The 23,461-nt window shown below is 38.6% G+C and overlaps 2 protein-coding genes and 1 long non-coding RNA gene across 3 annotated transcripts; all 3 read right to left on the bottom strand.

Moving 5' to 3' along the window:
- Positions 1-304: 304 nt before the first annotated feature.
- LOC146461048 (ubiquitin carboxyl-terminal hydrolase 31-like) lies at positions 305-10,708 on the bottom strand. Its single transcript, XM_085087385.1, has 9 exons — positions 9,778-10,708; positions 6,890-7,470; positions 6,376-6,487; positions 4,923-5,035; positions 3,999-4,079; positions 3,441-3,573; positions 2,561-2,683; positions 1,627-2,113; positions 305-919 (listed from the first exon to the last, which is right to left on the bottom strand). Exons 1-9 carry the CDS (start codon positions 10,531-10,533, stop codon positions 810-812), a joined length of 2,496 nt encoding a protein of 831 aa, XP_084943511.1. The 5' UTR covers positions 10,534-10,708; the 3' UTR covers positions 305-809.
- A 1,842-nt stretch (positions 10,709-12,550) lies between these two features.
- Positions 12,551-20,531, bottom strand: LOC146461046 (uncharacterized). Its single transcript, XM_085087438.1, has 3 exons — positions 20,294-20,531; positions 17,501-17,787; positions 12,551-14,504 (listed from the first exon to the last, which is right to left on the bottom strand). The coding sequence occupies exons 1-3, from the start codon at positions 20,447-20,449 to the stop codon at positions 14,390-14,392; spliced, it is 558 nt and encodes a 185-aa protein (XP_084943564.1). The 5' UTR covers positions 20,450-20,531; the 3' UTR covers positions 12,551-14,389.
- On the bottom strand, positions 14,511-16,714 carry LOC146461047 (uncharacterized). Its single transcript, XR_014857504.1, has 3 exons — positions 16,434-16,714; positions 16,203-16,331; positions 14,511-14,993 (listed from the first exon to the last, which is right to left on the bottom strand). It is a non-coding gene; the product is annotated as an uncharacterized LOC146461047 (long non-coding RNA).
- Positions 20,532-23,461: the final 2,930 nt, after the last annotated feature.

Here is a 23,461-nt window from a genome sequence, read left to right as displayed (position 1 = left end):
AAAATTTCATGTTGTGTGCCTGTCATCCAGAATGCAAGTAAGCGCAATTAGCTTTGCGAGTTTTAGCCTGCGTGGCTGGCGGTTTTTATGGGTGGCTCACCAGAAAGCCGGGCACGAGAGTCAAAACGAGTAGCGAAGCCGCGGGGAAATGGGGCGAGGGCAACGAGAAACCTCGCGGCGAAGCTGCTCGTTGACGCGGCTTCGCCGCGACTGTCGCTGTTCTCTCCCCATTTCACCCGCAGCTCCACCACTCGTTTTAGCCTGGCTTTCCCGCCCACCAAAACCGCCAGCTACGCAGGCTATGCGAGTTTCTAACTCCGCTAGACAACAATTTTATTACGAATTGTACAACTTTACACGCTGGCAAATGATTGTACCACGAATGAGCAAAGTTGACCCAATTAATAATGTGACGTTTATTGCGTGAACAGGGAAAAACCAGTCAAAAAGAAGATAATTAAGGATTAATTAAGGAGACCCACTCTGATTTGACTCTCCCTAACTGTTCATTTTACCTACCAACAATCTGTACAAGAACAATACAATGAACCTGGGATGGGACACTCACAAGGTTTTAACATTCGTTACCTGCTTTCTAAGTGTCAAGGATGCTTCCCTTTCAAAACCCTTTTCATTCAACAACAACTATCCAATTTCTCTCTGCAGTGAATTGTTTCTGGACCCAGGAGAAGACGGTTTGTCTTAACATGCAGGCTATCAGTTGCCCTCTGCTGCAGCGTTCCGGCTTAGTTTAACCCTGCTTGAAGAGGGACACTGTACCTATGTTTCATGACTCGAGTGATGCAAGCTTAAACGCATGATTCAGTCATCACATTCTCTCTGCTGCTCCATTTGTTATTGGCTGTGTTTTGCGCATGGATTTGTGGTAAAGGATTGTTTGACGGGCTTGTGGATCTTCCTGCAACATGAAGAAAAGATTTCCTTGTCAATGAAAATTGAATGCATGAGGCTGTCATTATTTACTCGAGGTCAAATAGCTAGAGCAGTTTATTTACTTATTTCCATTGTCACATTGTGTGCTGAAAGTACTTTTGCATTTGCCTTGGTTTTACTCAACTACACTCTGTGATAGGCCAAAGTTCAGAATATTATTAGTCTGTTTGTGCCTCCCACCGCAGTAAAGTTTGGATCCACCAGTGGTATATGGTATCACTTATCATTATTATTTTCGGTGAGCTTCACAAAACCTTAGTTTGAGAAGAGAGCAAAACTTATAGTGCTGTGCACAGTATCATTGCTTAGTTTTTGATTAGTTTCTGACAACATTTTGACATATTTTTAATAACTTTCTGATGGCCTCTGATCCATCTGGTCAAGCAAAGTGCAAGGTGGGAGGTAGAATTGTCAAGTTTTATGTTCATCCTGTCAGAGCTAGCCAACATGTCCGCTTACAATGGAAAGAAAGTTGTCAAAAAGATGTCAGACAGTTATTACTAACTATAAAAACCGTCCAGTGGCAATGGTTGTAGTGTTCAGGTCTCATGGGGCCACTCTTAAGTAATTAGCATGTAATAATACTCGGAACTCTACAATGGTGTGATACATAACACTGTAAAACTGGACTTAAAACAAAAATTTTAAAGAAACAGCACACTGGCTTCTTACCATTTACATTCTCCTCTTTGGTATTGAGTTCATCACGTGAGCTGAGTACAGATTCATACGAAAATTTTGGCATTCTCCATGCCCAGTGATCAGATCCAGCTGAAGCCTCGGATCCAGAAGATGAGCCAACATTACGTCGGGCATAAAACAAAAGATAAGCTGCCTTGGCAACGATCTGTTGCTCTCTTACTCTCTCAACCCGCATGTCATCAAACAGATACCAGGTGCCATCAACTGGATTCTTGCAGTATGCTGTGTAGTGGCCTCCTGACATGCCGCCAGTGTGATTACACACTGCGTACAGGTCATACAGGTTTTCATCCAGCCCAATCACAGAGCTGGCACGATGACGCCGCCACGTGCCCCACCCTAATGAGTGGGTCTCTGGGGATGACTTTCTAACGCGAGGATACAGATGTGCATTCATGTCTAAGCCCAAGAGAGGAAAGTCCACCAAAGTATGGAGCTTGGTGCGACCAGCGGAGGTCTAGAGACAGGACGAAATGTTGTGTTCCATTGGTTCAATTTGTGGATTAAGAACTACAGTAGCACTGGATTCACCAGACTTGGCAATACTGATAATAAAGCATCCTGCTTGTTGCATTTTAACAGCCACTTCAAATTATTTCATCTTTTCAAGTGATGTTTTCCTTGGTGTCCTTGACATTGCTACTTATTATCCCTTTAACCCCTAATATCAAAGAACAAATTCTTCTATCTTGTCCCCATACTTTTCTTATCAAAGTGCTGGTGAGAAGTTATTAAAATATCAAGAAAATTCACCTTGGGTGAGCATATCCTTAATTCTCATGACCTGAAATCTGGGGTTGAATAAGCATTTATTTGATGTTACAAGGAGAAATTTGATGCTGATCACTGTTAGGCCTTAAAGGGTTACAAGTTCCCTAATGACAAATAAAGAGCCGTGACTGACCTGTCTGAATCGCTTGAGATGAACCACCAGGACTTCAGGCAGAGTCCAAAGGCTCAGTCTCTTCACTGTACCTTGCTGAAGCTTCTTACACCTCGGACAAAGCCAAGCATCTTCAGAGCCCAACTATAAAAGCCACAAAAAAGTGTGCTTACATTTTAAAGCAATTTATAGAGTCTGGTCTTTGTTATTTGGTTTATGCACCTATCATCAGTTATTCCTTGAGGGGGGGGGGGGGGGGGGAGGGGGGGTTGGCCAGTAGACCTATTTTATGGGTACTTACAAGAAGGAGATTTGATTGATAATTTGCCTAGCAAGGAGGTGGAAATGAGGGAGGTTTGTTTCTCATGTCTTACCCTGGGGGGGAGGGGCATTTGTAAAACAAGAAGCCATATTGTAGTTGTTACAAATGAAGAGAAAACAGACCAGTATACATGAAGTTTACTGGGCTCATCTTGTGCTGCATGTTCTCAAGATCTTGAGCTGGTATAATAGATCTTTTAACAGAAGAAGCAGCACCAAAAGGAACAATTAAATGTTAAATTCAATAATGCATACAAATTATTATGAAAAAAGAAAATATAATATGAAAGTTGTGAGAAGAGATTTGACATTTTTCCTCACAAGATTATCAACATGTTTTGAGTGTGCGGTAGACTTAACGGAACCTGTGATTATTCAAAAGAAAGCTACTCCAGGGGTAGTACATTCCTATAACATTGCACATTTGTGGATTCAACATTTGAGTCTGTGGATGAAACCCTAATTTTAATTCTGACCATTCTGGAGAAAGCTACTGAGCAGTACCTTCCTGGGGTACTGTTATTTTTCCTAGTATTCCAAGCTGCACTTTTTTAAAAATAATATTGAAAGGCACCCATACCTTCTCATCTTTGGTGTAGAGTCTAAAGCAGTCCTCAAGTTCCACATGGTGGGCACTGTTATGGAAAGACTCCACTTCACGCACACTGCAGTGCTCTTCAGGTCTCTCTTGCAAAACACTGGACCTTACAAAGCTTAGAGCAAGACAAAGGAATAAAAACATTGAAAAAAAAAATATATATATATATCCTGCCTGATTGGATTACAACAACTAAGAGCTACATGCACAACTGTGACACTGTTTCTTTGTTTGTCTTGTCAAAAAAAAAAAAAAGAAAAAAGAAAAAAAGAAAAAATGGGGAACTGTTGTCAATTCAGACGACTGTTATTGTCTGATAAGAATTGTCCAATTTTTTACTGTGTGACGTGTTTTGTCCAATGAGAATGCCCAGAAATTGAATGGTGGGTATGTTATAATGTAATTACAGAAAGGAATCAAAACTTTGAAACACTTTCACTACTGTTTCTTGTACTCTTTGTATGTGCACTTTTCGCATCTGTATCAAAAAACATTACCAAAAAATATGGACAACATATCCAGATCTATAATAATATTTACCTCACTCTTGTTTCTGGTTCCCATTCAGCTATCACCTTGATATGCGGAGGACCACTGCCCGTTCCACAAGACATAAGCGCCCTGCACACCAAAGGCAAAGCAACAAAATTTAATACTTTTAATTTACTCTTACTGAACATCAAGAAGCTATTTACTGTAAGATCTAGCTCCTTTAACCTGTTGTCATGAACCTATTGCTTGTTTGAACCCAAACCTTTTAATCCTTGCAGACTCCAGAAGTATTGAACAAGTCTCCTAACTGGAGACCAAACCCATTTCTCAAATGTTCTGATAACTTATACCTGGCCTGAAAACTATTTTCATGTGCACAGTCTTCCTAAACATATAATCCTACATTGTAATTATTTTTTTTACTGACCTTGATACCTACCTACATTTTAAAATCTTCATAACAATTTTATTTTAGGGAACATGTTAGGCAAGTTTGCAATAACAATTAAAACAAAATTAATACAGATTTCCTATCTCCAGAGGTCAAGCTATTAGTATCCAACCTGGTAAATGGTTTGAACCATGGAGAATTGGACAGCTGTGACTGAAAATGGTAGAGATGACATTCTCGAACAGTAGCTTTCTGATAGCTAAGGACTACACTGACCGAGATGATAACACATTACTGTTATGCCAAAAAACTCTTATTATTTCAAACAATTTCAAGTGGTCAAAGTTATACTGTAACTATACGGTTTCGCAGATGTCACTAAGAACTGGCCAGTGGCGACTGAAAACAATCTAATGTTAACAGAACACAAGTACTTGGGGCTAATTTTAAAGGGGTACAGTCCAAATGAGCCAGCTGGGCTTATTAATGAATTTGTCGGCACAGGTTTCTTAGCTACATCCCTGCTGTTTCTCTATCAGTGTCAACCATCACTGAAGGTTAAGAGAACTCAAGGCTCTTACTTGTCGACAGTAGCTTGATACAAAGGGTGGTCCAGCTCTGGAGAGAGGGCACTCTTCCCTTGCAAACCATTGACCACACGCAGCCGGAACAACAAACCTTGCTTCTGTATTGCCTACATCAAAGAACGGTAAATGTCATGTTAGCAACATCTAACAACTGAAAAGCCACTTAACAATTAGATTACATGTATGAGCTCGAGATTTCTATCGGGTGATAGCTGATGACAGCGCAGCCCAAATCAGCTATCACGCATAGAAATCAAGAGCAAATAATCTAATTGTTTTAGTATAAATCTACTAGTTGGTCGAACCTAAACAAGTAAAATCTATATTTCCTCATCGCAGACACTTTGAAAACACGATGAAGCATCCGCCATTTTGTTAAAAACCGCTACTCGCTATCTATCACAGAATAGATAGCGAGTAGCATAGCCAATCAGCGAACGGCACTCATGATAGAACACTAGTAGATTTATACTAAAATAAAATAGAACTGACCCCACTACCTTAACCCTTTCAGCCCCAATTTCAACAAGTATGTTCTCCTCACTGTCCTCCATATATTTCTTATGCTACTATTTGGGAGATTTTGTCTACAAATCAAGGCATTTCATCTTTGGTGATTATTTCCTTTATTCTCCTGACTTAAATGTTTAATCAAGCAGTGGCATTGTAAGGAGAAATTACATGTTATTCACCACTGGGGTTATATAAATCTTAATGATATTAACAAGCTTGTGAATAACCTACAGCAGGATTATGCCCTGTGAAAACCATTGGTGATTTGCCATCTTGTAACATGAGAAAGCAATTTTAGACATGTGCAGACCATAAAAGTGTCCCATTTATGATCTGGGCATGGCAGCTCCTGTGAGCCCAGTGATGAATTAGAATACCTAACCCTTACATTAATGATCTGGGCATGGCAGCTCCTGTGATCCCAGTGATGAATTAGAATACCTAACCCTAACCCTAACCCTACCCCCTCCTCCCCACCACGTTTTCCGAACAGGAATATTGGCAATAATGCTGGACTTTAAATAGTCAAGTTTTAAATTCACCAAGACCACTGGATAAGATGCATTTACACAGGGTTAGCCTCAACCCAAAGCAAAATATTCACAAATGTCAGCAGGAAAGTGCTGAATCCTAAAGTAAAACAATACACATCTAGTTGTGAAAAGTTCATCTTCTCACTGGTATTTGTGAATATTTTACTTCAGATTGAAGCTAACCCTATATAAATGCATCTTTTGCCTTTTTATCCAGCGGTCTTTGTGAATTCAAAACTGGACTATTTCTTCACTTTGTATAGAGCAAAGCACCCTATGGTCTAGACCAATGGCAGATGGGTTTGCTCAATTTGAACACATCTTTACATCATTGTATGCCACTTTCATTAATTTTTTTTGGATTGGATTTGACCAATGTGGCATTAAGCTCAGACTCTTACCTGTGATGAAACATTATCTAACAGAATCCGTGACATGGCTTTCAGGATTGCTGCTTGAAGATTTTCATAGCTCAGCTCTCTAAGAACTCTTACAATGAAAGGAAGACCAAATCTGAAAGAACGTAAGAAAAGGCAAGGAATGTGGTAAGCCATGAGTAACAATCAAATGTCTACGATAAAAACAGTTGTAGAAAATGTTTTTCCAGCTATGTTTAGGCTGCAACTAATTTTATCAGCCGCAAAAAGTGCTAATATGATCAACAGGTGGAATTAGCCTAACCAATAAACAAATGCCTTTAGGATTTTTTTTTCAGACAACTGAAGATAGAAGCTAGGGGCTGACTGAGTAAAGAACAATACTGAGTTATCCAAGATCAGAATAAATTCTGAATCACTACTCTCTGGGGATATTTGAAACAGACTTCTGTTTCTTCACTGTCACACAATCTCCAACTAAACACAGAACATTGCTTTTCTGGGAGACAAAGGATTCAAATTAACTCTTAGAGCTTACCGTTTACTTGAGGTATTTTTCCCTGGATTCTGACAGTTTGCAACAAGAATCACAATGGTGTCTTGAATAGGGCCACCAGTGCCATCTCCTATGACAGGGCTCTGAACGTCTCCAGCCTCCATCTTAGGAAAAAGTCCACTTGGTTCTTCAAATGCATAAAGATTGTCTCCTTCATGAACAACACCCAATAACTGTTTATCATGAAATGTTCTGTGAAATCCATCATGGTAGAGTTCTGTGAGAATCAACGACTCCTCCTTGATGCCAGTCATATCTGACACTGCATTACGCAGATCAGCAATAGTACCATTTAGAGGCACAGTGACTCCAATACGCAGCGGCACTCTAGACGAATTTACAAACACTGTGGTAATGATGATTGGCCGGGTATCTCTTTGAGGAATGGGTAACGAGAGGCATAGGAATGGATCAAATGTGGTTGACTGCTGATGGCACTGGGGACATTTGAGTGATGAACGGTATTGGGCTTGGAATAAATCAAGAACAAAGCTGTCATTGCAGCGCGTGTGGTTGGAAAGAGCTTCGGAAGCAATTACATCATCTGATTTGCCCAAGGTTTCCTGAAAACAAAAGGGAAATAGGATCAACATTGTACAAACAATTTTAGACTGACACCCAATCACTCTTTGCATATGAATAATTATCATTAAACTTTTGAATAAGATTGTGCAGTAATTCAGTGGCCAAACAGAAACATTGTAAAAGCAACACTGCACATTAAATGTTGCATTCATTTGTCATGCCCTTTAGGTATCAAATTTAATGTATATAGATGTGCCTGGAAACCCCCAATGACTGAAAAAGTTTAGGTTCTCTACATGAAACATACAGATATCCTGTCAAAGCTGGTAGAGAATTTAATGACTTAATTTGTGGTTGTACAATTTGGATTGTTTTGCCAAGAACTGAGGCCATTACTAGGCATCAGAAGCATATCACCTTGTGAGAATATCCCACAGCGGCTGCAGTCAAATTCTGAACAATTATTATTGTGTCATGGCTTAAGGTGAAAAGAAAATGGTTAGAGTTTCTTTTTTGTTGTTGTTTCCATTAGAAAGGCTTGGAAACAAAAGAAATAAAAACTTAAGGAGGACAAGTTACACATGGTTTGTTCTGTTACAGTGGAACCTCTCCTTACACCTCTATAATACGGACACTTATTCCTGTCCCCTTGGTGTCCATAATAAACAGCTTTGACTGTACCAGCACAGTAAAAAAATTGAACAATGAATTAACATAGCCTAGAATAATGTTAGCATCTCGAGTTATCATGTGTCCTGCTAAACAGGCATAAGGGGTGTTAGGTTGTGCAACAGATGATTAGTTTTTGAATAAATTAATGGACCAGAAGTGACTAGCAGCTGATATATCTCCTTGTCCCCTTATTTCTCCTTGCTGCTGTGTGATCAGCAAAGACAAAATGTCTTCCTGTTTATAAAAATTCTCTCGAGCAGAGAGAATTTGAGTATTTAAAACAGGCAATTTGAAATTTTCACCCATAACAGATACAAGAAGTATACATGTAGCAAAGGGAATATACATATTGCTATAAAACGTTTTAATATCTGAATCCCTGGTTGCTGCTGTGTTATCAAATGGGAATCAGATTCAACAAAAATGAAATATAGGTAAGAGATTGGCGATGTCTGAGACACTTTCAACAGAAAACTGTTAAACCTTTTGACAATGTTCAGAATAATTTAATACTAGCTGCCTCTGACCCATTTTGTGAGGCTGGGCAAAAGAAAGTTCTTTCATTCTGTCATTTTGAAAACTGAGGGGAAATGAAGGAGAAGTATGATGACTGTAATGATGACAATTTTTCAGCAGTGGAATAAGATTATCTACACCCTGGCTTATATGAATAACGAACAGCTTTGTCAAGGTCTTGATTCCATTGTCAGAGAACAATTGTTCACGACTCCTTCAACATTGTTAGCGAGCGCGTCTATGGAAATGGCACTAAAATTGAACAGAGTTAAATTGCTCTGGCTAATACTTATTTAAGGAGTGATTAAGTTATTGGAGTGTGGAAAATTGTTTCCCACAAAGTTATTTTTAGCTAATTAAACAGAACGTGCTGGACTATTTTGTTTTAATAAACCTGCGGGCCATTTGTGACCCAGCGTGAACAAAACAAAAAGCTAATCACTGCGAATATCGCTTTAGTTTAACTCCCCACGTCAAGCTGAAAACCGGACCAGCAAAATGGAAATATTTCAAATTCCTCGTGTTTCCGTTGATTAAGAGGAAAGGACAGACACACTTCAAATGAAAGACAGCAAGCACAAAATATTTTTCCTGCACTGAGTTTTAAATGTTGCGAAATTTCCTCGGTATAAATTGGTGCCTAATATTGACAACAAAATCTGAAAAAAAATGTAAATTTCAATGTTTAGGGCACAAGCAATTCGATTCGCTTCTTAGTTGTACAATTTAACGTAAATATATCTTAACATAATCCACAACACCGTAATCCAGGTGAAAGAAAATATTTGAAAAGATCTCGATCAGCGACACGTACAAATTCACGAGTAATTAAATTCGATGTGTAGAACACGCGATTTACGGAATCGAAACTTCCACTATTGAATGTTAAGCTTGCAAAACACAACTTACGGTCAAAACATCGAAATTTTATCTGACTGGCATCACAAATCAAGACATTTCGCGCAAATTAACCAAATAGAGAACTATTAAAAACAAAAACATATCGATCTGTGCTTTCTTTTTATCGTGAACGGGTTGAAATCAAAATTCGCGTTCATATATATGGCATGACACTTGAACAGGTAATTTGATCAACACTCCAAGTGTTGCAAAATTAGAAATACCGTTTAAGCTAAGGCATTTTGTAATTCTCTTACCTTATTCGCCTTGTACTTTCGCTTTGTTGCTCGATTCAAATCCTCATGAACCTTGTCCAAAAGCCAAAGCAAAAATTCTTGTGCGTCATGTTGCGAGTAGCCTCTGTACTGAACGCCATACTTCCCTACGATCGACTTGAAATCGCTGCTAATCTGCGAATTATACTGACTTGACCACAAACTCTTAAGCAATAGAGCTAGTTTCTCTGTCACTTCACCACGAGTTCCGAACTTCTTCGTTTGGCCTTTGCGAAGTTTCAAGTCCTGTTTGTACTGATCCATAACGAAATACTCCGCCAGTAAATCGGTATGAGCGAGACACTGGATGATTGAGTTCATAAAACAAGTGTTACCATGATTTTTTAGCCCAGAGACATTCAGTGCCTCTGCCGATCTACTCCTTTGGATGCTAGAAGGAATTTCGTCCGCTGTATCGAAATTCCTTTTCTTGTACGAAGCATTTTCGTCAATTCTGCCGACCGACGCAGTCGAGTAAGCGGAGTTAGAGGGAAACTGTACTGCAGAAACTCGAATCATAAGTTTGTGGACCATGTTTGACACAGATTTCATCGACGGTCTCCTCACCAACTTCTTACCTCCAACAAAATCCCTCGATCCGAACCTAAAGCTCTTTTTCTTCGTTAACTGTCTGGAGCTTTTGGACCTCTCCAAGTTCGCCTCCTCCCCCTCGTTTGCTTCCCGAGCACCGTGACCTCCGTGGAGCTCACCAAGACTTGCGGAACGATTGTGGAACATTTTTACTTTGGCAGGAGGTGTCAGGGTATTGAGTCGATATAATTCTGTAGGTCACATCACAAAGCAGCTATTTCTTGACTTCCTAAATTCATTTTTTGTAGCGTTGACAATTCCAAACTTCTCGAAAGTTGTTTTCCGCTTGAATCATGTCGGTGACTCACTCCTCAAAAACAAGTTTGTGCCTCCGAGCATGCGTACACTGACGTCACTAGGAAGCGTAAAGACGTTACTACGGTGCGATCGTCAATATAAATTTATGCAATTAATCAGAGGAACCAGGAACTTTTTGTTATTGCTTAAAGTTGTTTGCTTCCAGATATACCAAATCATTAAAATATAAAAGTAGAAACTTTTGAAACTATTCTGTGTTTTGGCAAAACGTTTCAAGGCATGGGGCCTGGGCAGAGGGTGATACATAGGAACGGGGTGAGGAAAAGGTGTGGTCACAGATCTACCGTGGTCCCGGATACCCCACGATGTTACTACGGTATACATAAAAAATATGCATCTCCATCTTCACATTCCTTGCAAAGCAGGATCTATTTTTCAACAACAAACACCAGGATACATTCTAAAATTAAGAAATTGTGCTTCAAAATTTTACAGGAAACCAGTGTAAAATGACAACCGAGGGGAGGGTAGACGGCAAAGGGCTTATTTATTTGGGCCAATATTTCAACTAGTACAACTAGTCTTCTTCAGGGACAGAGTTACAATGAGAGAAAATAACGGCTCTAAAAATTTTAAATTTGAACGTAAACATAAAGCGCCCATGAGTTCCTGAGGACGAGAAATATCGGCCCCTGGGCGGTTAAAGTCATCCTGTACAACATCATACCTGCCAACCCCTGGAGTACAAAAATCGGGAGACGTCTAGAAATCTTCAGGGGCAGCCAGCAGAACCGTGTCGGCAACAGCGAAGAGCCTCCGAGGGCTGTGGCATCAAGGCTACATTTAGGGCTACAGTGGGGGTGGGGAGGGGGGCTTCACCCTTCCAACGTAATTTCAACATTTCATTTTTACCCGTTTTATTTCTTTCTAAGTATTCAATATTTATAGTGGACGTAAAAAGCGGGAAATTTATGTACCAAAGCGGGAGACGAGGCAAAAACACGTATCTGCCGGACATGGATGTACCACTCGGGAATCTTTATAAATTTGGGATGGAGATCTAGCCTGTGCTGATAGCGGTATTTTCAAGTGAAGGCAAAGTTTTTAAAAACAGGCTTAAAACATAACATCCCATTGCTTTCACGGTTGCACTCATCGACATTCAAGGTATTTGTCACATGAATCTAGTGGGCCTTAGCTCCCACGAGTCTCCTGTAGCTCAGTGGTAGAGTATCCCAAGTAGTAATGGGATGGTCATAGGCAACAGGCAATGACTGGCTTGTGGCCTGTTACACTAAGCATTTTTTCATTCAAATTGCTATTTTCTTTGGCAGAAATGTGGTGACAAATTGTTTAGTGTAACAGGCAATGACGTAAGCTTGTCTTGCACCGTTTTTGTTGCTGCAATCATTGTGAGATTCTAGTTGATTCTAGTGTATTCAATACTGGCTGCAAACAAACACATTCCGAGCATGTTCATTTTGGGGAATCCTGTATCACGGCAATTTGGTGATATATCAAAAATTCCAAATAGTTTTTTATCAACAAAAAACCTAAGAGCATTGCTTTTTTTTTTGTTGGAAACTATCACCCAAGCGTCCTGCAACTTGAAAAAAGTTAGCCAGGCTAACTATTTTCAAGTTCTCGCATTTTTGTTGCCAAAACGCACTAGAGCAGGTCATGAGTTGTTCCTTTCAAGAATTCAGTTGATTTCTTTATCTTGATGTCCTGGAATTATTTTGTAACTAAGTGAAGGTGTTGTCGCACCATTTTAATGACAAAAGGTCAAAATCCCCATGATACTTCCCTCTAAGCAAGCAAGGTAAGTTGCAAGGAAAATTGCCTAGTGTAACACATGCTTAAAATGTACCTAAAAGTACCACAAGAAGTATATGAGAACAGAACAGGTTTAAGAAAAGTTTTTACTTTATTAATAATAATTAAAATATTCAGAGGACTTTTTCACCACACATAAGACTCTTTTTAATGTACAAAAACACATTGATTAAATAATAAATACTCTTTAAGGTCTTACCTCTAAAATGCAAGGAAATTGTAATGGTTTTGCAACAGTGAGGATAAGACATTTACAAATGAATGTAAAAGTTTCATTGTGATAGTTCATACAAATATCTCTGAAAAGACAACAAAAACATTCTACCAAATGCTACTTTAACAGAAATGTTAGTCCTAACTTATTCATCAACATGCCGAGGTGCTAAATCAGAGATAATGTCTAATGATTGTCAAATTATTCAGCAGAAAATAGTGTAATACTACTTCAATCTGGGCCACAAGCCTTGAAACAGTTTGAATGGATAGCAAACCCTTCCTTAATGTTTCAATGTTGTTCCAGACAAGGAGGTGGTGTTTCAAGGATATGACACCACGATTGTATGTAGTTTTACTTTGGCAGGTTTTATTGTTTCTTAACTTTTATGTAAAAGACACAAAAAATGGTAGCTGCTTTGTAACAATACCCAACATAGGATTATTTGCCATTACAGCCAATTTTTATTTGCTGACATGCAAACAAATAGAACTATGCTATTTTAAATGTCCCCTCTTGTACCAAACTCCAAACTAAGGAATGTTTGCGCACAACATGAAAATTATGTCTTTTCTAAACAATGTTGTTCCACAACAAACAATGCCAACTCCTGATTTCAACAGCTCAATATGAAGACAATTACATACATTTATTTCTAAAATATTCTCTTATGACATCAAGGCAACGCAGTCAAGAAATTAAATAAAATACAACCTTTACGTTAGAGGGTGTTTTTCAAATATATTACAACTGTAGCTTAATAAATAACTTTACATTAAAAAGATACTGGTATATAGCACTTGAAAATACTTTCTTCTTTTTGCCATACAATGTAATGATCTGATATAACTACCTGAACAATCTAACTGCCCACTGTAAAAATTTGGAAAAAAGAGTGGAAAGTATATCAAGCCTTAATTTACAATTTTAAAATTATAAACAAACGCGTAATTAAAAATTCCAAGAGACACATAATCTAGGTTACCTAATGAGGGTTGGGAAACCCAGAAGATCTCTTTTCCACAGTGAACACAGGGCTGTCACTGACTTTTGAAGTGGGTAGAAAAAATGAAAAAGGAAGCCAGGTACATTGTTTTGTGTTTCTGTCAAGGCACAAAAGTGCTGACGTTTTGAACGTTAGCCCTGAACGTCAGAGCTATGAAGGGCGAATGCTTGAAATGTGAGCATGGTACCGCCAACCTAGCCCCCCCCCTCCCCCTGCAATCCCACGGGGAGGGTGGTAGGTCTTTGGAGTCTTGAAACTTTTGCTGTGGGTACTTGATACCAACGCCATAAATATCAACTTGGAGCTCAGACAACAGTGCTGATTCTGGTTGAACAGAGACCTGGCATGAGTTGCATAAAACTTAACGGTGGGCGTAAAAGCTATCATCAGACGTTAAAATACTGAATGCGGCTGGGCTGAATGCCTGGCGTTAGCAGTTACACCTGACATTAAATTTTATGCAACTCACCCCTGGAGTACAGCCACGAAGAGCCAGAGCCCTGATTTGCTTTCTAGAATCTCTGGAACCCTAAAACCATATTGAACCCTGATGGGTGGTGGGCAGAGCTGTCAGCGGAATAGGAAACCATAAGAAAAGTTTTCAACTAGTAAAAAATTGTCATTATGAAATACAATAAGTGACAATGGTATATCAACTTAGCAGCACTAGTGTCAAACCCTTTTAATCACTATCTTGTGTATAGCTTCATTTGTGCCTGAAGATCGTCCATTGATGTTACACCAAACTTGTCCTTGTCAGTCTCAAGTAGCTTAAAAATTTCTTCAAGCTGTTTCCTCTGAGTCCTTTAATAATTTAAATAAAAACTATTAATTTTCAAGTGTCTGAAGTAACAACAGTTTGCTTAATGGTTTGCACAAAGGGACTAGTCCCTGTGACCAAGTCCCTTCATGTGAACTACCATTTTCATAAAAAAATGTAGTTGCAGGGACCAAAATTTGGTCCCTGCAACTTGTCCCACGAATTCAAACCATGTCTGGATTCATGCAAATTATGCTGGTCCCTGTGTGTGAACTGTTCGTGGGACAAGTCACTGCGACCAAATGAAAATATTTAAATATTTAATAGTATTTTCGCTCCCATAACACCTTACAAACTCTGTTTCAATATGGCGGCCGATGGTGAGGTTGAACAAGTATTTTAGTTTTGTTTGTATTTAAGGCCTTATTTGAATACCTGCTGTTTTTCTGTTCTGAATCAGTAGTATACCGAACTCTAAAAAAGAAAAAAACCTTTTGGAAATTGTAAATGACTGACTAATTTTATCATGACAACTTCCCATCAATTTAAGTGTGTACCCACGTTTTGTGGGTCGTTAAGTATTCATATATTCATGCTATTGTTTAGACCATTGCCGATTCATCGGTGTTCACGTTGGATGTCACTCGGGAATGTAAGACAACTATAGAAATTGGAAGGCCCTTTGAGGAAATGTGTGACAATTTCCTTTTGTTTATCATCTGAGAACGAACAATAGCTCAGTTTGATTAAAAAAAAAACTTTTTAAAGCTGTTGGACTGCAACTTTTCTTTGATAATCTCTAAACTTTTAAAGTTTATTTTATGCTTATGATCAAGAACGCACTTTGCCTTATCGGAATGATCTCGAATATCAAACGTAAACACGGCTGTTAATGTCAAGAACTCAGGATGCTCAGCGTTTGCAGTAATATAAAAAATCCAGGCTTCATTTGATTTATTTAAAGAAGAAAGTTAAATTCATCAAACAACTTTTTTTTTACTTTGTAGGGAATAACTTCAATAATTCAAAATCTAAACGAGGAGTAGTCGGCTGCGGAACTGTCAGACGGCGCGTCGTTGAGAAATCTCAACCACAGAAACTCATTCAGACCACATTTTACAGCCGTCAAATCGACCAATGTTCTCGTAAAAAAAAATACAAATAAAAAAGCAACGTTTTCGAGATGAACTTAAATTTCATTCAGGACTCTCTGCAATAATACTTTCGGGAATTCACACACGCGTCGGAAGAAGACAGCTTCGCATAAATTAACTTTGCAGTTCGAACTGCCGATCAACAAACAAACATCGAACTTCGGCCTACATTGACCAAAAAGCCTCGTTCAAGATCTCTTTTTGAAGCTCTCAAAATGCTCTATTTTCGTAAATACTTATCGAGCTTGAAAATGTTTTGCGAAAAAAACTAAATGCATGTAAAGTGCCAAGTCATTCTATGCAGTTTATTCACACATCAAGAACAAAAGGATACGATAATAAACTCTGCCGCTCGTGGCCGCATAATTGAACTATTGTTCCATTCCTTTGAAGTCGCTTTAGGTCCTCATCCAAAAGATCTCACCTTTTTCCAAACAAATGAAACCGAACTTATTCAACATGTTTTCGTGGCTCCCGAAGTGAATGCCCAAAGGACTAAAAACGAGCCTTCAAGCTACAAAATCCAGCAGTTTTTCCCATTTCTGAATGACACACTTAAATCGGCGTGAAGTTGTAATGTAGATCGACAATGTGCTGTTTTATTGATGTGTACATGTATTTCAATGTTTTGCGGTTTTAAAATTTGGTAACTTCGGTTTCACTGTTTAGGACCCTTCCTTTTTCGTCTTTATGTTTCCCTGAATTTCAGTGAGGTCGCTCTAAATTATTTTTTAAATTAAAACACACAACTGTACATCATTAATACTACATACATCACTTACCGTAGTTACAATACTAACAATGCTTACAATATGCTACCCCTAAATTTTGCTATTTTGATGTGCAACAGGTCCCCATGTGTAAACCCTTCAAGGGACTTGTCCCTGCAACTTGTCCCATCGTGTAAATTCTACAACGGACTAGTCCCTGAAACAAGTCCCTGCGACTAGTCCCCTCGTGTGTGCCGACCTTAAAGGGCAAAAAGGCCCAACAAACAAAAACGATAATACTGGGGGCCCACTTACTCCACAATCTTTGACAAAACTGTTGATACATGTACACTTACAGCAGAATAATAATAACATTTATCATTGCCCCACCATGTAAGGCATTTTGGTTCCAACCCCCTCCCCCCCCAACACCTCTGAAAATTCCAATTTATCTTTATACTTTCCTTAAAAAAATCCTTTGCAGATCCCCCTACCCTCCTCCCCTTGGAATTTTCCATTGAGCTTTCATGGGGTGGGTATGAACATTTTCTGGAACTGTACAGATAAAATACATACACTGACAACTTAACTCTAATAAAATTACCCCCTAATAAAATAATGTTGTTCTGCTGATGAAAAGAATCCTGGTGAAGCATTAGACTCCCAAAACAACATTACGTGATGTGGTGGGAAGGAAGGTTTTCAGTCTATGGTCCAGTCTGCATTTTCTTCTTCCAAGGAATTATATTGAGAATACATACCAGTATGCATTAATTTAAAGTTGTTGCTCTCAACTAGTTTTGTTATAATAATTGTTGGTTTTAGTTGTGATAGAGTGGTTTCCAATTGAGTGTCGGAAAACCAAAACCAAAGTAATTACTCTGGCCAATGCAAACAACACAACGAGCCAATCAGAATTTAAAGTAAAAACATGTAACTGGCGCCAAGCGCAGGGAAACGTGTGTGACCAAAACACGATCGGTTTTGGTTTGGATTCCCATTGGTTGAGAAAGTGGCGCGAGTTTTGTTAACCAATCACAAAGTGCAGTAATGCAAAATCAAAGCAAACGCGAAATTACTTTCGACACTCAATTGAAAACTGCTCTATAGTAAGGAGAAATTAGATACTGGTCGGTATTGGGATCAAAGGATTAACAACATCACTTTGATACTCACTCTCTTTCTTGAGCCAATTCTTCCTTGGTCATTTGGTTTTCAATCTCTCTGATACCCAGCCGAGAAGACTTGTAGTAAGTCTGGATGTCAGAGGCATCCTGCACTGTCATTTCTTTGATCTTCTTCTTCTGCTCAATCTCTGATAGTGGCTGTTCGTTCACTTCCCTTGCAAGATTTTCTCTTTCATCTTCTGGGAGGTAGTGGATATCTTTAGCCTTGATAAGGCCTTGACCTTCTAGAAACTTGGTAGCTTCTTCAAGAGTTATTTCATCATCATCATCTTCTTCCTGTTGTACCAGATAAAATTATACCAATGAATAGTTGACAATACAGGAGAAATTTAGCTTCTCCCCCTTTGCACACTATAATGACAGGTAGAGTCTCTCTGTATAGCCCACCTTATTAAAAACTGCATCATTGTATAATGCAATTCCAGGGGTTTGATTGGCTCAGAGGCCATGGTATATGAGCCATTATACCATGCCTGAGGAATGGCAACCATTAAATTGTCTTCTGGTTGTTCTTTCTAAGTGAAATCAGCAAGATCTAGAAATAATTCTTGATTGTTTTTAATAAAACAATTATTCCACTCGTGCTTGTTGGATATGAGATGATTATAGCCAACTCGGCGCTACGTGCCTCGTTGGCTATCTATCATCTCACATCCAACGTGCCCTCATGGAATAATATTGTTAAATATGATGCATACATAATGCTGTCATGTAGCAGCTTTTGGCATGGCCAAGACGGGATTCTGTCGATAGCTGGTGGTTTTATAAATGGAAGTGGGGGATAACTCAAACAATCTGTTTTCAAGGTTTTTGATCCAAATTATAGATTATGGTATATACTAGAGCCTTAAATTTTTGGAAGGGTTGTCATTCAATTGATAACACCAACCTTGTTCCTAGGATTTCTCCTCTTCCTATCCTCCCAGGGACGGGAGAGAAGAGACCCTGGGAACTAGAATTATCCACATTATACTCATGTTTCACACTTTTATGCTCCATGAAACTCTTCTTTTTTTGTGATTTTCCTCCTTCGATTGTTGAGATGACTCATCTGAGGTGGCAGCTGACAATATTATAGAACTGGAACTGCTGGAAGCCATGTTTTTGCTTATTTGTAACCAGGCCTAGACTTTGGGGGTGTTTACATGATAGCGGCACAACTTTCATTCCGGTACGAGTTCACTCCAGTTCCCTCTTGTGGCTCTGTATTCGTTTACATGATATGAGCACAAAATTATCTCATACAGGAGCGAGTCATACCGGTGAGAGTTTGTCCCGTAAACTGTACCGGGGCGAAATTTTCATTCCGGTAGGCAAACTGATCCCGATGTCATGTAAACGCAGTTCAACTGTTCGTCCGGGGGCGTAAAATCACTCTCCCGGGAGTCTGTAACAGGTGGCGCATGCGTAGTTTTTTACATCCAATCCAAGATGACGTCACAATCACAAATTTGTTTAAACAAATTTAAACACCCGTCGGCCATCATGAAGTTTCCCTTAATGGAAATGTAGAATAAAATCTCATCCTTCATGTAAACAATATGAAATTATAATGTCATACCGGTATGAAACTCGCACTGGTGCGAGTTTTCACATGTAAACACTCCCTTTAAATGTGGTACCTGGGCTGGCGTCTTGTGTGGGAATTTTATGGTTTTGGTAAAGTTTTTATAAAACACAAAGTGTCGAAGAAACTTTGCAATATTATTCCAGCAATTGCCTTACTATTATGCCGGCATAATGTGGACATCCCTACTCGGAATGAGGTTGATATAATTACAAGACCTGTGCTTACATTAATTTGAAGGACCTTTTAGGGAAATCATTATTTGGCAAGTGGGGGGAGGGATATTTTCTATTCTTGGGGAAGCTTATTATTGGAGAACAGTTTGATTTGAGTTTGACAATAAAAAAAACAGCTTAAAAACAATTCAAAATACTAAGTTAACTGTCTAAATAGTTTTAAACTAAACAGCTAAGGAGGGGGAAGGGGTGAGGGTTACTGTTGAAATGAGGATATAATTTGATGCACTTTTACTTGAAATTTCACAACCTTTTCAGGATTGACAAAAATTTTGAACCCTTTATTTGCCTGTTTACATTGGAGGTTTCTAAAAAAAATTAATTTCACCTTCTTTGAAAACTGGTCACTAATAAAATAATACTTAACAGTTAGTGTTCAACCAGAAAAAGGACAAACAAAGGACTTGAATTAGAAACATTGAAATTACCAGCTATGTACACCAGGCGAAAAAGTTAAAAGGCTATTTGAAATTTGAAAGAATATAAGCTAAACACAGTTTAAATTCAACTGGACGGCGCATTTTCTTTTGAACTTCAGATTTACGCTTAAGTTAGTGATTTGACAGGCTGGCCCCGTAAGTGGGCGAAAAACTCTTTATACATTAACTTAAACAAATAAACGGACATGAAAAAACAAGGTGCTGATTATATCAGTTATCACAGATATAAATGGTCATGAATTTCAGAACGTTTACCAAAGAAATAAAACGCATTAGACATAGTATTTTTTTCGGATGCTTTTGCCGCTAGGACAAACAAAAATTCCTTTCACTCGAAAAAGCTAAATCGCGATCAAAGACCAGTTCACTGTTTTGTGGATCGATGCCGAGAAGGCGAATTTTACAAAATATTTAAAGAAAGCTGGAACAGTAACGAAATTAAGTGAATATATCAAAGATTTTTGTTCCTTTATTCAGTGTAATGAAGTTAAAAAGCGACAGAGTGAACGTAGAATGAACCACAGTAATTTTCAGCCTACCTTGTCAGCTGTCAAGGACTGTATCTTCTCACGACCCGACTCCGAAGGTTCCTCCTGTTCAGTGAATTTCCTTCGCCACAAGTAGAAGCTAATCGCAATCACTGCCACAGCAACAAGGACAGGAAGAACGTTTTGACAGAGAAAATAGAAATCCATAACCAAATGATGTCGGAAATGATCGAGTGGATCGACAAAGAATACGATCAAATAAAAACATTCACTTTTCCGCGGAGCGTTCTGTCAAAGAAAGCCGCTGGACCTGCCTCGCTTCCGAGTGGCGGGAAAACCGAGCGAGGATTTTCGAAGTTGAGCTCGAGCTGCTACCCGAGGGGGGTGGGGGGGTGGGGGTATCGCAGTGTTTCCGAGTATTTTTGATAACGCCATGTCCTGAAAATCCTACGTTCAATATTCCCTCCGGCAAGAACTGAAAAATATTCAAACTACCGAAATAAAACTGTTGACTTCATTTTCGGCAGAATATGTGGGAGGTTAAGGGTCCGGACGCACTGAACTGACAAAATCTATTTGGCCCTTCCAAAAATCTCGACAAAATTTGTCTCTGCCAAATTTTCAATTTGTCAAGCGTGGGCGCACTGAGACTCAGCAAAATATTTGTTAACCACAAGTGTCAATCACAAGGAAATAAACACCATCAGACGGCATATGGTAAAAGATGGACTGGAGTGGAGTGGACTGGATTTGTAAAACATGGACAGGATTAGTAAAAGGTGGATTAGTAAAAGGTGGATTGGTAAAAGGTGGATTAGTAAAAGGTGGATTGGTAAAAGGTGGATTGGTAAAAGGTGGATTGGTAAAAGGTGGATTAGTAAAAGGTGGATTAGTAAAAGGTGGATTGGTAAAAGGTGGATTGGTAAAAGGTGGATTAGTGAAAGGTGGATTGGTAAAAGGTGGATTGGTAAAAGGTGGATTAGTAAAAGGTGGATTGGTAAAAGGTGGATTAGTAAAAGGTGGATTAGTAAAAGGTGGATTAGTAAAAGGTGGATTGGTAAAACAATAAATGAAACAATAAACTTTATTTTGTTTGCAGATCCTTTTCGTTCTCTTTTTATCTTGATTATCCATACAGTGATCCGATCAAACAATGTCAATGGTATACATTCCAAATAATTCATTCTTTACTTTTACTATTAATTCACTTCAACATTAACTGTAACGAAATCATAATAAGCAATAATTCCCTAGTTTTCTTTATATTGTATCAGAACGTAAATGTAATATTTCCGCATTAGTTCAACGACAACAACAACAACAAAAAACGAAACGCTGTTTTAACACTGTTGAATCAACAAAAGTTTTACAATAATGTCCAAACGTTCGGCCTAGTAACGAAACAACAGCAACAATAAATGTAAATGTGACGCTGGTCACCTCGCTAAACCTAATACAAGATGATGAAAAACCTAATATATCATGATGCTCCCCTGATTCGACAGGTGATCTAAAAAACCGTTATACTCTTCAGCTTAGTAGCTGTGAACTAAAGTTAGCGCGATTTTTTTTGCATCAATTTTTTTTAAGATCGTAATCGTAACCGCTTGCAGGCGCAAAAAAAAAACCTGTGATAGAAACGCTTTTAACAAACGTTGTTCATTACTTGCTTAATATTTACATATATATCTAGATAACGACTATGATCCAATCTAATAAACCGCGCGCGTTAGTTTCCGTCAGACTAAACCTCGCCTATGTTTTTTCTTATTCTATGACGGAGACGCTAAAATTTACACCAAACTGCTTACTCAATGTAATGATGTCATAGGAAATGTAAACGTGACGCCGGTTACTTCGCCAAACCTAATTTTCTCAAGTGTAGAATTTGTTTGATATACTAATCGTTCTAGTGCGACTAATAGTTATGTTTGTGACGCTCCCCTTATTTTTCTACACATAATTGAAAATTAAATAAAACAAACCCGTTACACTCTTCAGCTAAAGAATGAAAAAAGACGGTACCTACATGCAAAATTTCGCGATTTTTGTTGAAACATCTTTTTTTTTTTCAGCAATAGTTACCTATACTGCTAATAGTTACCGTGTCGGGATGTTTAATTTAGAAAAAAAAAACTAAATAGAAACGCCAAGTCTGGTGAAAGCCATAGCCTTGTGCTCTGGAAGAAGAAATGGCACGAGGTCGGACGGCGCGTGGACACTTTTTTCTCAACGCCAAGGGGACCGAAGTCGAAGCACGAATGCTCCATCATGATTGCGTGGGGCTCCTGGCAAAACTTTAAAAAACAGGAGATGTTTCGGTGGCCTTTCACGCTATGCAATATAGCAGCTTCTTTTTCGAAACGTCGTTTAGCATCTAGCTGCCGCTTCCCCTTTGAGTTTCTTGATGACAACACAATGCTCCTCGTCGGTGCATTTCGCTGATTTCGCCAAATAAACAGATCCAAATGTGCCACTCCCTATCTCTTCCTTTATGCATATTGTATTCCATCTAAACTCTGGCAAAGAAAACTGCCGTCTTCGCTTTTTAATAGAAAGAGATGGAAGCTTGAAAGCCGAAATCTCGATCACGAGCGCGCCGTGAAGCTTTCGCAGCAAAATTTAAATGATGCCAAATTAAATTGGTCAAAGGTCAAAACATTCATTCCAGCCGTGCTATTTATGGATGCATGTATCAGTGGTTTTCACTGTCACGCCATCAAAAAATAAATTCGAAACCATTTCATGAAAAAAGCTGATAAATTCAAATGTTATAAAATGGTAATAAATAAACAACATCTCCCAGTCTCAGTTCTGTTGTTTCGTTACTAGGCCGAACGTTTGGACATTATTGTAAAACTTTTGTTGATTCAACAGTGTTAAAACAGCGTTTCGTTTTTTGTTGTTGTTGTTGTCGTTGAACTAATGCGGAAATATTACATTTACGTTCTGATACAATATAAAGAAAACTAGGGAATTATTGCTTATTATGATTTCGTTACAGTTAATGTTGAAGTGAATTAATAGTAAAAGTAAAGAATGAATTATTTGGAATGTATACCATTGACATTGTTTGATCGGATCACTGTATGGATAATAAAGATAAAAAGAGAACGAAAAGGATCTGCAAACAAAATAAAGTTTATTGTTTCATTTATTGTTTTACCAATCCACCTTTTACCAATCCACCTTTTACTAATCCACCTTTTACAAATCCAC

Source organism: Pavona decussata, unplaced genomic scaffold (assembly GCF_977016875.1).
Source record: "Pavona decussata unplaced genomic scaffold, jaPavDecu1.1 SCAFFOLD_202, whole genome shotgun sequence".
Lineage (NCBI taxonomy): Eukaryota > Metazoa > Cnidaria > Anthozoa > Scleractinia > Agariciidae > Pavona > Pavona decussata.
Note: the sequence above shows the minus strand (reverse complement) of the source record. Positions and strands in the feature narration are given on the sequence as shown.